This window comes from Petaurus breviceps, unplaced genomic scaffold (assembly GCF_028583685.1).
Source record: "Petaurus breviceps papuanus isolate PSGF00001 unplaced genomic scaffold, PetGlider_PUasm1.0 207, whole genome shotgun sequence".
NCBI lineage: Eukaryota > Metazoa > Chordata > Mammalia > Diprotodontia > Petauridae > Petaurus > Petaurus breviceps.
Genome location: NW_027185850.1, coordinates 12,304,030 through 12,316,795, shown reverse-complemented (window position 1 = coordinate 12,316,795; position 12,766 = coordinate 12,304,030). Strand labels below are relative to the sequence as shown.

Genomic DNA, 12,766 nt, shown 5'->3' with positions numbered 1-12,766 from the left:
CTGCCTCTTCTTCTTCTTCTTCTTCTTCTTCTTCTTCTTCTTCTTCTTCTTCTTCTTCTTCTTCTTCTTCTTCTTCTTCTTCTTCTTCTTCTTCTTCTTCTTCTCCTCCTCCTCCTCCTCCTCCTCCTCCTCTTCTTTCCTCTTTTCTTTTCTTCCCCCTCCTCTTCATCCTGTGGTGGTCTCCAGGTTTTATAGGCAGTGAATTGCAGGCGGGGGGGAGATTTCGAAAATAAATGAAGTTTTTTAGATGCAGATTCACAAACAAGAGCATACAATCATCTCTTTTCCTATGAAGTGAGGGGGAAATATGGAGAGAGGGAGGAGGGAAGGAGAAACTGGGAGGGAGGGGGACCTTAAGGTCCCACCCACTGTGTGTGGGGAGGGGGGAAATGAGGTGGGTGGATTTGGGGATCTCCTAGCATCCAGTCCTTTCCACTCCTTTCAGCTGCAGCAAATCTCCAGAAAGTAGTAGAAAAAAAATATATGTATATATATATGTAATGTGTATAAATGTATATATACACACATACATATATACATATATAATATTATATACATACACACACATATATAAGATTAGAAGTGAAGAAAGGACGTAGCAGCCCAAGGATTTTTCGAAGGAATTTTGGTTAATATATATATATATATGAATATATATATGCATATATAGTTATAATTCTGGGGAGTAATTGCAGATGGAGGTAGGGAAAGGAAAACATCCAGTTCTGCCTGCAATTTTTCCAGATCTTGATCTGATTTTCCCCTTTCATAAGAAATTTACACACACATATTCATAAAAAGGATTCTATTCCAGGTCACTGCTACAAATTCTCTAAGCCTTTGCAAAGGCACCAGCTTACAGGAGAGGAAAAGAGAACTCCTTGGTTCCCCACTCTGTTCCCTTCTTTCCCTAGCTTTTCAGTCTGAAGAAAGCCCGCCTGCGGATGACCCTCTTCTCTTCACCAGAACCTATGTTTGCTGGTTTAGAATTAAATTGAGCTGTAATTAATTTCTCCTTTTCCATCATAAATTGTTCCATCTACTTCTCTCCCACCACCACCACCAAAACAAACAAACAAAAAAAAACCCTCTTCTCCCTCGAAGACATCTCAATTCCCTTCCTATCGATCTTTGCTACAGTTTACTTTTTAGTCCGGTTGCTTAAATCTCTGCACTCGAGATTCCTCGCTCTCCTAAACTAGGCCCCCTCCCCTTCCTTTCTTCCTCTATGACCCCGGTAGGTTGCACTGGCTTCCATTTCAATGGATTCCATGACTGCACAGGGACAAGGGAAAAGGAAGATGCTTAAATTCATTTTTTTTAGTACATCTTTTCCAGTTTCCATTCCTCCCATAATGCCACCTCTCATTTAAGGGAGAGATGCTTTAAAAAACAACACAAAAAACCTTCAACAAATCGATGACTAGATGTCACCTTTTTCTATTCAACCCAGCCTATGAAGTTTGTCTATTAGAAAAAACTCTCTGTCTCTGTCTCTCTCTCCCTCCTCCTCCTCTTCCTCAGCCTTCTCTTACTTTACTTTCTTTTCCCTCATTTTTTCACTCTCCTCTCTCCCCTCTTTTCTTCTCTTCCATTCCTTTCTCTTCTTTCTTCCCCCTTTCTCTTCTCTCTTTTTGCCCTTTCCTCTCCCTCCTCATCTCACCTCTCCTCTTCCCTTCTCCTCTTCCTTTTTGTCTCTCTTCTTCTTTGTCTCTCTTCTTCTTCTCCTCTTCCTCCTCCTCCTCTTCCTCCTCCTCCTCCTCCACCTTTTCTCTCTCTCAACACATAATGATTATGATGATGATGAATCGAATGTTATGTTCATTGAAGGCATTCCCGGCTTAGTAGAAAACTACAAAGAGACTTAAAACATTCTAGTTAACACTCAAATACTGTCTGAAATACTGTCTTGAAAGCTACAAGCGCCCCAACACTGCTTTCACATCCAGGTTTCCTCCTTCCCTTGGCTTAGTTGCTAAAACGGTGCCCACCTCTTACATAGGAAGTCTTAAGGAGAAAGAAGTATTCCTGTGCCAACCTTCCAAGCCTCCCCCCACCAAAAAAAAAAATCCCCGAGAGAGAGAACGCTGATTTCTACCCCTCTGTGCAGGTGAAGCCAACCCCCGGAGTAGAGATCCGAGGAGAGTGAGGACTCTGGCAGGAGGCTGCAGCCGAAGCTGGGTCCGTGGAGCAGAGCGTGTCCGATTGGAAACCACCTCCCTTTGATCTAAATCGATTTTAAACAGCCGGGCAGGCACAGGAGCCGGGCGTCAGGGCTGCGGCGCAGTGGGTCCGGCACGTCTAATAATTTAGCTAATCGAGTCGAAAAGTTTCTGTAAGGGGCTGGTCCGCGCATCAGATGGTAACACTGATTGAACAAGAGATTAGCACAATAGATCTCTAATCGAGGGGAAGCGTTGCTTTTCACGCTAAGGACCGTAATTAATGGTATGAATCAATTAATTTGACTTTTATTGTGTCGAAGAAAAAAGCGCAACAAATGAAAACCCCAGCCAGGAGTTGATCATTCTCCCTCCACCTCCGCCCCCCTTTTCCCCCGGAGATTTCAGAGAGACTGGGGAAGCGAACGGGATCATCTCTCCCCAGTCGAAAGGAGAGAGAGCGAGAGAGCCAGGAGATGATGGAGGTGGAAAAGAAAGAGGGAGGGAGTCCTCCCAGGGAGCGGGCGCTGTCCTCTCAACGCCCCCCAAATCCACCGCCCTGTTGGCAGTCCAGATGGCCAAATAGAAATTAGAATCGTTTGAAAGGGACTCCGGGAAGACACAATATAGCAATCGATCGATAAAGCGCGCGCACCCACGCGCCCCGCACCTGCACGTACCGCCCTGGTGGTGGCCTGGACCCAGGGCAGCTAGGAGCCGGGGCTGGGGCCGGGTCTGCATCGCGCTCTGTCTGGCGCTTTGCAAACATCTCCAAGATTTGTTTGTTGGGGCCGGGGTGGGGTGGTTATTGGGGAAAGCGAGGGGAGAAAGATTCTTGAATAGCTCTCCAGGCTACCGCCCCGCAATTTTCCTCAGTACTGGTTCGGGTCAGGGAACGCCCTAGAAGCTTTTATCCCCTCAAAGCTGGACATTCTCTGATTACTGAAGGGTTGTTTTGTTCCCTCCACCCAACCCCCTCGCCCGCGCGTACACACTCCACACCTTACAAATAGCGTTTTTAAACGGTTTGGAGCAGGGAGAGTTCGGTGTTGCAGCTGCGAAAATCCAGCCCCTGGCGCATTTCCTTGGCTCAGCTGCCCCCCGGAGCTTGACTTGGGACAGAGATAAATCCTGGAAACGAGTGGCAGCCTCAGAGAGCAGACCGCTGCCCTCCTCCACCCCATCTCAGCTACCCCACCCCTCCCCGCTCCCTGCTCCCAGCTCTCGGCCAAGAAAACCCCTCGAGTCCCGGCTGGAATCAGTTGCTAGGGTTCCAATGCTCCCTTTAAGGGCAATTAGTGCAAATTCATGAGTGTATGGACAGTCCATATTGAACCAAGTTTGAATAGACTTCCTTTTCGGAGTTTATAGGCTAAAATGCAGAAAGAAAGAGACGGGAGCCCGGACGTGGGGGGGGAGGGAGGGCATGGGAGATGGGGGCAGCCCAGTACCCGACCCTGAAATAAATCAATCCTTTTGCTCAGCTTCGTCACTCCCAGATTCCTCCCGGTCTCTCATCAGCGCTTGCCCCTTGGCATTCATTGTCCTTCCCCTGCCCAAGCCCAGCTCTGCCCGCGAGGGCTGGGGGCGGTGGGGGGGGGAGGCAGCAGGAGCCCCCCTTGTGTCTCCTCTTCCAGCGCCCGCCGGCAGGGATGGGGTTCGAGTGGAGGCAGCAGGCTTGTAGCGGGTTAGTGACAGCCGTCCGGGTGCTCACCCTAAATGTTCGGAGATAAGGGGAAAGAAAGGAGTTTATTGGCTCCCACTGGCAATCGTTGAGATCAATTTTCCTTTGCGGCTAAAAGTAAAAAGCCCTTCCAACGGAAGCGCTGCCGAAGTGGCCCTGGAGTAGTCCAAGTCCTTTTTCAACACCTATATTCAGCCCATGCGGATAGGCTGTATTTTATATACGCCTTCCATTCCAAAGGAAATGTCATTTGCATTTACGACCAGCATCTGCGGGCTGGAAACCGACATCCTCCTTCTGTCGATCGTTTCTATTTATAGCTTTGATTTTGCAGCTCCCCCCCCCCTTTAAAAAGCCCAGAATACACACGGCAACGCATGCAGGTAGGAATCCACATAGCTCAGACCCCCTACCAAAACCCAGGGAGGAAAACAACGGAACGAACCCGCTTCCGACCTTGCCTTCCCAGCTGGGTTATTCTTAGTTTGAACAAGGCCCTTGGCTCCAGCAGAACAGAATTAGTCGACAAGTTGAAGCATCCTTTCCAGGGACCAGTCTTACCTTAGGAGGGTTGAATAGAGTCTTCACATTCACACTCCCCTCATTTCCTACTTTTTCGTATGCTAACTCTTGCAATGATTAAGTCGTTAACACCTCTGAGGAGCCGGTTAAGGCTTCCTTATTTACAGTTTCTCTTTGTTATTTTACGTCTTTTTATTTCTCTCTGCAACTAATCTAATAGATTAATCAATAGTCATTTTCTGATCTTCCGTAACCCAGCTGATGCTACCGTTAGGGGAAAAAGTATATGTGTATATGTATATATATATATATATTATACACACGTATGCACACACATACACACAGAGAGACAGCAATGTTTGCAGAGCCAAAGTTGCTTTTTTTAGTTGTCTCTCCCCGAACCCCCACTCCTTGTACTCTCACCCCCAAGCCCAGCTAGGCTGAGCTGCTGCATCCGCCTAATGTGCATTAAGGTCAGGAGGGATGGATTCTCACTGCGAGCACCCAGGCGATAACACCAGAGTTGAGAACGTCTGCCTTACTCAGTCTTTATTGCATTTTGAAAACGCAGAGCGATTAACTTTTCTTGGGCGGGGAAAAAAAAACCTTGAAAGGGAAAAAACTCGAATCAAGATCTCCTTGTTAACTGCTCAGCTACTCCCAGCTATATAACTGTTGGGAAAGAGAAAATGGAGGGGGGTGAGGAGGAGAAAGAGGAAGGGAAAGGGGAGAGGGAAGAGGGGAAAACACGCGAGCGCGCGCACACCCACACCCCTTTTGCTTCCAATGTAATGAAATGAACTGCCTGTAATGTGTAATCTTTAGGTAAAGACAGACTAATGGGCTTCCCATTGATATAGTCCCCAGCTAGCGTGAAGGAAGGCTGTGGGCTGAAATGATGCTTGCATGTGATGATAAGTTGTGCTACTCTTGTCTCTTTGTTGACAATTCCATGAAACAACTTGAGTTTTGCATGGCTTAGCAGTGGGGCCCCTGACGTCACGGGCAGTCACGTGGCCCCGCCTCCTGCTATATCTTTAAGTGGAAAGTAATCTATCAGCCCAGTCTTTAAAACAGGACTTTCAACTAAGGGGGCTTTTGAGTCCCTGTGACACCCCCCTCCCCTTTTGGGTTTCCCCCCCTTCTCTTTCCTGCAGCCACTTGGAGATAACCATCCCACAGCCCACCGCCGCCAGCCAGCACCTCTCCTCCTCCTCCTCCCCCCCCCCCCCCATCCAGGGGGAGAGAGGGAGAGAGAGAAGGAGAGGAAGACAGGAAGAGAGAGAAGTAAGGGGGCAAAATCTGGAAGCCACTGAAAGCCGAGTGAAAGCAAGGAAGCCCCTTCAAAAAGAGAGAAGAGCTGAGAAGGAGACAGGGAAGCAGACGGGATCACCTGCAGCTGCTCAGATGAGAAGCACCCAAAGCCGTAGAGTTTGAGCCGAAGGCAGCCGGGGAGCCACCTGCAACCCCCTCCTCCCTTCTTCCCCTTCCCCTTCTTTCCCCACCCCCACCCTTCACCTCTCCCCTTCCCCCTCCCCCATTCCCCCCCTTCGCCCCCCACCCCTGCAGCGCCCTCCTCCGCCGCCACCAAACCTTTTTCCCCAATTTTGTGGGGTGTGAGCGGACCCCCCCCCCCCCGTCCTCTCTTCTGTCCAGCCCAGCCCAGCCAGCCTCCTAACTTACCCCACGCTCACACCTCCTCCCTCCCCTCCTTTCCTCCCCACTGCCACCACTCCCTCCCCACCACCGCCGCGGCCGCCGCCGCCGCCACTAAACTCCGAGAAGGTATGACCCTCTCCGGCGGCGGCAGCGCCAGCGACATGTCCGGCCAGACGGTGCTGACGGCCGAGGACGTGGATATCGATGTGGTGGGCGAAGGGGACGAAGGGCTGGAGGGGAAGGACAGCGACGGCTGCGGCTGCGAGAGCCCCGCGGGGCCCCCCGAACTGCGCCTGGACGAGGCGGACGAGCAGCCGCCCCTAGCGCAGCAGCCCCAGCAGCCCCAGCAGCAGCAGCCCCTGTGCCTCCCCAAGGAGACGGCCCCGGCGGCGGGGGGGGACCCGAGCGGCGGCAGTCCGGCCGAGGCGGACGGCAAAGGCGGAGGTGGGGAGGAGAGCGGCGGCGGCGGCGGGGGCGGCTGCAGCAGCGGCGGCGGCGGCGGGGGCGGCGGGGCGGCAGCGGGCCTGGCCCCCAGCAAGCCCAAGAACAGCCTGGTGAAGCCTCCCTACTCGTACATCGCGCTCATCACCATGGCCATCCTGCAGAGCCCGCAGAAGAAGCTGACCCTGAGCGGCATCTGCGAGTTCATCAGCAACCGCTTCCCCTACTACCGGGAGAAGTTCCCCGCCTGGCAGAACAGCATCCGCCACAACCTCTCGCTCAACGACTGCTTCGTCAAGATCCCCCGGGAGCCCGGCAACCCGGGCAAGGGCAACTACTGGACGCTGGACCCGCAGTCCGAGGACATGTTCGACAACGGCAGCTTCCTGCGGCGGAGGAAGCGCTTCAAGCGGCACCAGCAGGAGCACCTTCGCGAGCAGACGGCGCTCATGATGCAGAGCTTCGGCGCCTACAGCCTGGCCGCGGCCGCCGGCCCCTACGGCCGCCCCTACGGGCTGCCCCCGGCCAGCGCCTACCCGCACCCGGCGGCCGCGGCGGCGGCGGCGGCGGCAGCGGCGCTGCAGTACCCCTACATCCCGCCCGTGGGGCCCATGCTGCCGCCCGCCGTGCCGCTGCTGCCCTCGGGGGAGCTGGGCCGCAAGACGGCCGCCTTCGGCAGCTCGCCGCTCAGCCCCGGCCTGCAGCTGCAGCTCAACAGCCTGGGAGCCGCGGCCGCCGCCGCCGCAGCCACCTCGTCGCTCATCAAGGCCGAGCCCAGCAGCCGGCCCTCCTTCAGCATCGAGAACATCATCGGCGTGTCGGCCGCGGCCGGGGGCTCGGCCGGGGGCGGCAGCCCGGGCGGGGGCGGCCCTGGCGGGGGCGCGGGCGCCGGGTCTGGCGGAGGCGGCCCGGGCGGCCCGGGCGCCGGGGCGGGCGGAGGCGTCGCGGCGGCGGCGGCTCAGACTTTCCTGCGGCCGCCCGTCTCGGTGCAGTCGGCGGCTCTCATGGCCACGCACCAGCCGCTCTCCCTGAGCCGGACCACGGCCACCATCGCTCCCATCCTGAGCGTGCCCCTCTCCGGACAGTTCCTGCAGCCCGCAGCCTCGGCGGCGGCCGCGGGACAGGCCAAGTGGCCGGCTCAATAGTAGCCACCGCCACCCCCGCCCCTGACCCTCTCCCTGGGCCGGTCGTGGCCAGCCCTAGGGGCCCGAGAACTTGAGCTCCAGATCGGGCCTCCCCCCCCCCCCCCCCCCCCCCCCCCCCCCGAGGCTCCCCCACACTGCCCCGTGCACCCCCCTTAGAGGGCCCGCCCCGGGATTCTGACCTAAATCCCCCCCCCCCACTCCTGGCACCCACAAACATACTTGGTCTGAGCAAATATGAAGCTGGCAGGAGTGCTTTCTGTACAGGTAAAAACAAACTCAGAATAACCAAAAGTCCCGAAGGCGACAGCACCCAGTACCGCGGGGAGGAATCATTTGTACATATTTGTATAAAAATTATTGACTTTCCTTTTGGGGTTTTTATTTTTTTAAGAAAAACAAATCCGGTAGGTTTAGAGCTCTGAACTTTCATTTTTTGGAAGGTTCACTCTCCGCAGTTTTATCTGAGAAAAAAAAAAAGTGTATAAAATCGTTGGGAAATTTTAAATATAAAAAAAATTTTCAAAAAGGCGAAAAAAGTGTCATTCTATTATAGAAGTCTGTTTATATATGAATGAATATATGTTATTCTAAATGTTATTCCATCGTGTCGTACACAACTTTGTAAATAAATTTTTAAAATGCTGACCCCAGTGTTTTATTTAGTTGCCTGACCTACATGACAGGATTTTAAAATAGCATTTATATTTTAGCTTTCTCATAAATTCAGGTTGTTTCAAATAACAACCTTTTCAAACTTTGTTATTTATAATTTGCTTTGCAAGAGAAATTTAAATCTGGGGAAGTATAAATAGAGACATCGACTTTTTTTTTTTGGACCCGTTTTTTACATAAAGTCAGGCTAGATGCCTTAGAATTTTCATTTCGGCCCGTAAAGTCTAAATGGCTAAGGGTTCGGTAGATTGATTCAGTTTTATTTTTAAAATCCACTTTAATTCAAAACAATAGCTTATTCTTTTTTAAGATCAGCTTTGTCTTTCCAAATGAGAACTTTGGAGTTTTTAATCATTCTAAATTACCCTTTAAAGTAAATGTAAATTTCTCCGTCATTTTATAATCTGTCTGATATTTTTAATAATCATTTTAAAATACCTTATCTTGTCCCATCTGTGTTGGAGTGATAAGTATAGCTGGTAAATAAATTACTCTCAAATTACTTAAGTGCATTTAAAAAAGAGTTGTAATTAATTTTGCAGTGGAACTGAAATGATTCTCCAGCTCATCAAATCTCCTATCAAATCTAAATAAGATCATCTACGAATCCACAAAATAACCAGATTTCCGAAGGCTTTTTATGATTGCTTCCTCCCCCTCACCCTACTTTAAGGCTGTTAAAAGCATGGCTCATTACAGAGCTTTAATAACCTTTTAGAGACAGGTTCAATGAGACCTATTTTTTAAAAAACCCTTTTGTTCTTTGTACGTTGTGTGACGGTAGAGGGTAAAGGGTTGTACGCCAGGACTGGGGAATGTTGTCAAAAATCATCTTGAGAGTTTCCAAAAATGCTTTTCACTGTTTTTGACCTTAAAAAAAAAAGCCCAAACTGTGAAGGTGGAATGAATAAGCCAAGTGCTACTCGGGCCATATTCCTTTTCTCCGAGCTTTCCACACAGCTCTGAAAGGTAGCGTTTTCTCATCCCAATTATTTTGTAACTAGCTGTAGTTTTTGATAGAATGGATGGGGAAGCTCGGGAAGGGAGGGGTGGGAATTTCTTTGAAAACTGTAAAGTTCTAAGGTAACAAACATAAGAGATGCCCCTATCCAGGGTCTTGTCCTGTTTGCAAAGGCAGTAAATTCTCCGTGTTGAGGCCACCGCAGCCACTCGTAATATTCCAGCGAAATTTCCTGAGTTACTTCTCCTCTGTCGCCTCGGACTCTCATTTCAGAATTCAGATTGTCAGAAGAGTCTATAAGCGTTCGGCAGCTTTAAAAGAAACGTTCTTGCATACGCACAGCATTTGTTTTCCTGGGAAACAGTAAATATTATTGAGTCCTAAGTAAACATTTAGACCTCAGGATCCAGCTATACGAAAATAAAACAAGCTGCCTGGCGGAGAAAGTTTGACCTTGATAAATAAGGACCAGATAATCATCAGACGAGAAAAGGGACAACAGTTACCTTAAGCAAGAAGAGATTATGTCTCCTAAAGTCTCCAGGCGGGTCCCTAAATGGAGACCCTTCTAATCTCCTTTTACAAGGAAAACTAAACGGATCTAAATTTTGTTTGTGTGTTGCAGCTATAAAAGTAACAAGTTGTTTCACAGTTGTGTCTAGCTAATCGGTTTTTACACAACAGCAAATGGCACATGATTTGTGCAAACACAGAGGTTATTTCTATATTTAGCTGATACCCCTGGGAAAAGGGGAAGGAAGACCTTCTTGGATTCACTTTTAGGCTCAAGAAGCTGCTGATCCAAGGCTTCTAAATGACATTGGATAACAGGGGCCTCATTCCACCCCTGATCCTTTGTTACTTATAAAATTACTCACTCATATTTCCGTACATAGCAGCCATACCTTAGAGCCCTGCCGCCGCCGCTGCCGCCGCTACTGCTGCTGGGGCCGCTGCTGGCGTGGTTCAGAGCCCGCCGCCCGCTACCAGCGGCTCAGACTCGCCCGAGCTTTGGTGGTGCTATTTATTAGACAGCCGGGTGTGCAGACAGCGGGATCCACCCGCAACTTTCTTTCCAATGACTATCTATCGCCCTAAAATCGAGGCCTCCAATCTGAGCTTGCCTTTCTTTCTCTGGGGTTCGGGGTCCCCCGAAAACAGAGCATCACTCCACTACGGGTGTTTAAAGTTTTGGGGGGTTGTATCAGGGAAAGTGGCGTGCTTGTAGCCCCGAAGGAGAGCTCTTCTTACGCATCTTTGTCCGTACTGGGGGTGTGTGGGGCGTGTGGAGAGTAACAATATAATAATAAGCGTGAGCACAAATCTGATTCTTTTGAACGCAGGCACAAACAAGGAGAGGCATTAAAACCAATTGGCGAAACGATATTTTTAATGCAACGAGACCAGTTTTTACTTTTAATAAGAGAAGAAAGTGGATAAGGTCTGAAGGGAAGGGCTTTAGTTTTCTCCTACCCAAACTCCTAGAATTCAGACTTTTTTTTGTACATTTTCTCCTTTTTTTGTTTTTATTTAAAAAAAAGAAAAGTCATTCCCTATTCCCGTACCTGCTGCCGCTGCTGCAGTGAATCAGGAGAGACCCAGATCGGTGGTTCTTCTCCATTTAATTAGAATAGACGGAGATGGAGGCTGGTAGGGGACATTAAGTGAGATAAGAACGAATTGAGAGGCAAAGCAAACCGAGGAGCAGATTGGGTCCCACTTGGGGGCTCAGAAGAGGCTATAATCGTAATGGCTGATAAGGACCTGCAGGGGGCGATAGCTATATAGTTCTTTACCCGATTTGTCATTAGGACATCCAGGTTTAGACCCTTACCCTCTTCTCCTTCCCCAGTCGGCTTTTCTCCGGGCGGGGCGGGGGTGGGGGGTGGGCTCCCTACTCCCTCAACATCTCCACCTGAGCCCACCTAGGAGCAGACTCTGTGAGTGAGTGTCCTTTTTCCAGGCCTCTCCCTTGGGAGGGAACAGTGCTCCCAAGAGAGTAGTGCCTAGAGATTGGGAGGCAATAAAGTTGAATGATGAGAAAACATTGACTCTGAGGCAATTAGTGGTTATATTTGAGGTCATTTATTTTACATAGTTTAGAGGAAGAGCTTTCGTGTAATTGGGGAAAACACGAAAAGCCTGGTGTGCATTTTTCTACTAGGTCTGCCTTTGGGAAGTGTAAGGCAACTAACTGTATTAGCCCTGCAGTCTGTACAGTATTCGTAAGCCTGTCGATAGGAATGTACACCGTGATATATACAGTATGAATCCAAATATACACGGATAAATGGTAAAAATAATTTACTCTGTACATAAGAGGGAATGAAATCATTCCTCTGATCCACAACCCTATGGCGCTTGGTGGACATTCTTGAACTCATGGGCAGGCCGTACTCTACTGGGAAGACCTGTCCAGATGGTTCCTGAAATCCAGGCTGAAAGGCAATTCAGAACAAAGCAAATTCAATTGTTAAAAATCAGCTTAATGAAAAGGGAGAGATCTGTTTTTAGAGAAACAGCCAGTACCTACCTAAAACGACCCTAATCCACATTACCTTTAAGTATTGAGCAAAATTCAGAGATTCGGTGTGAGAAGAAGCATCAGAAATATGAAGACACTCTAGCCCCTCTCTCTTACTCCATCCCCCCAGCTCTTGGAGTGTCAGGAGAAGATTCTCTCCCACCTGCTTCTCTGCACCATACACAGCCATTCCAAGAGATCTGAACAGATTTCTTCTGAGGGTAGCTTAACCAAGCTAGAAAAGATTGATTTGCTGGGTTTTTTTTTTTTCCTTTGCTTCTACGCAGTATCCAACGCATGTGGGAGAACCTGACACCCTTGTTGACAGATGCCTATTAGTGTAAGACATTGCATGCTGGCCTCTGGGGTGTATTAAAGGTAACCAGATCTGCAACATTGGTAAAATGACCATATCTCAACTGCTCCTCAAACAGTTGGCACATTTATACTGGAGTCAACTTTCCTTCCTCCCTCCTCTCTCATTTGGTGTTTCTCTGCTTTGGATGTTTGGTGATGTTACTCAAGGATTCTTCATTCCTTCCTGCTAAAATGGGGATATGGGGGGGGGGACAGAATTACAAATACCACTTGGATATCTTTTTTTTTAAATACCCCAACTTGTTTGTCAGTAAGAAAAATCATCTTTTGCTGGTTTTTGGTTGCCTGGTAGATTTGCCTTTGATAAACATAGAAAGGAAGGAAGGAAGGAAGAAAGAAAGAAAAAGGAAGGAAGGAAGGAAGGGAAAGAAAGAAAGAAAGAAATGAGGGTGGAAGTCCCTCACATGTTAATATAAAAGTAAATGCTAAAAGAAACCTTCTTTTCCACAAGTCATTGTTTACCTAAGTCTAATTCTTTTTAATTCAATGAGGAAATGTGACATTTTCCCTGCTTTCTACATAACTCATCAAGTAAATGTAAAAACTCTGTCTCTCTGTCTCTGTCTCTGTCTCTCTCTGTCTCTGTCTCTCTCTGTCTCTGTCTGTCTCTGTCTCTCT

General features: G+C 49.3%; 1 protein-coding gene and 1 long non-coding RNA gene across 4 annotated transcripts in view; one reads left to right on the top strand and one right to left on the bottom strand.

The window, feature by feature from the left end:
• The window catches only part of LOC138164795 (uncharacterized), a 5,612-nt gene extending 1,650 nt beyond the window's left edge, over positions 1-3,962 (bottom strand). Inside the window, exons 1-3 of one of the 3 annotated variants that reach the window (XR_011169183.1) lie at positions 3,165-3,957; positions 2,099-2,313; positions 1,664-1,852 (exon numbers count right to left, since the gene is read on the bottom strand). This is a non-coding gene — a long non-coding RNA (uncharacterized lncRNA). Of the gene's footprint in view, positions 1-1,663; positions 1,864-2,098 lie in introns of all 3 variants that reach the window. The other 2 variants (XR_011169182.1, XR_011169181.1) reach the window with 2 other exon arrangements.
• A 2,138-nt stretch (positions 3,963-6,100) lies between these two features.
• On the top strand, positions 6,101-7,613 carry LOC138164794 (forkhead box protein D3-like). Its single transcript, XM_069092740.1, has one exon. It carries the CDS (start codon positions 6,156-6,158, stop codon positions 7,611-7,613), a length of 1,458 nt encoding a protein of 485 aa, XP_068948841.1. The 5' UTR covers positions 6,101-6,155.
• The last annotated feature ends 5,153 nt before the right edge of the window (positions 7,614-12,766 follow it).

Excerpts from the sequence above, each read along its gene's own strand:
- LOC138164794 (XM_069092740.1), top strand. The coding sequence starts at position 6,156 with ATGACCCTCTCCGGCGGCGGCAGCGCCAGCGACATGTCCGGCCAGACG.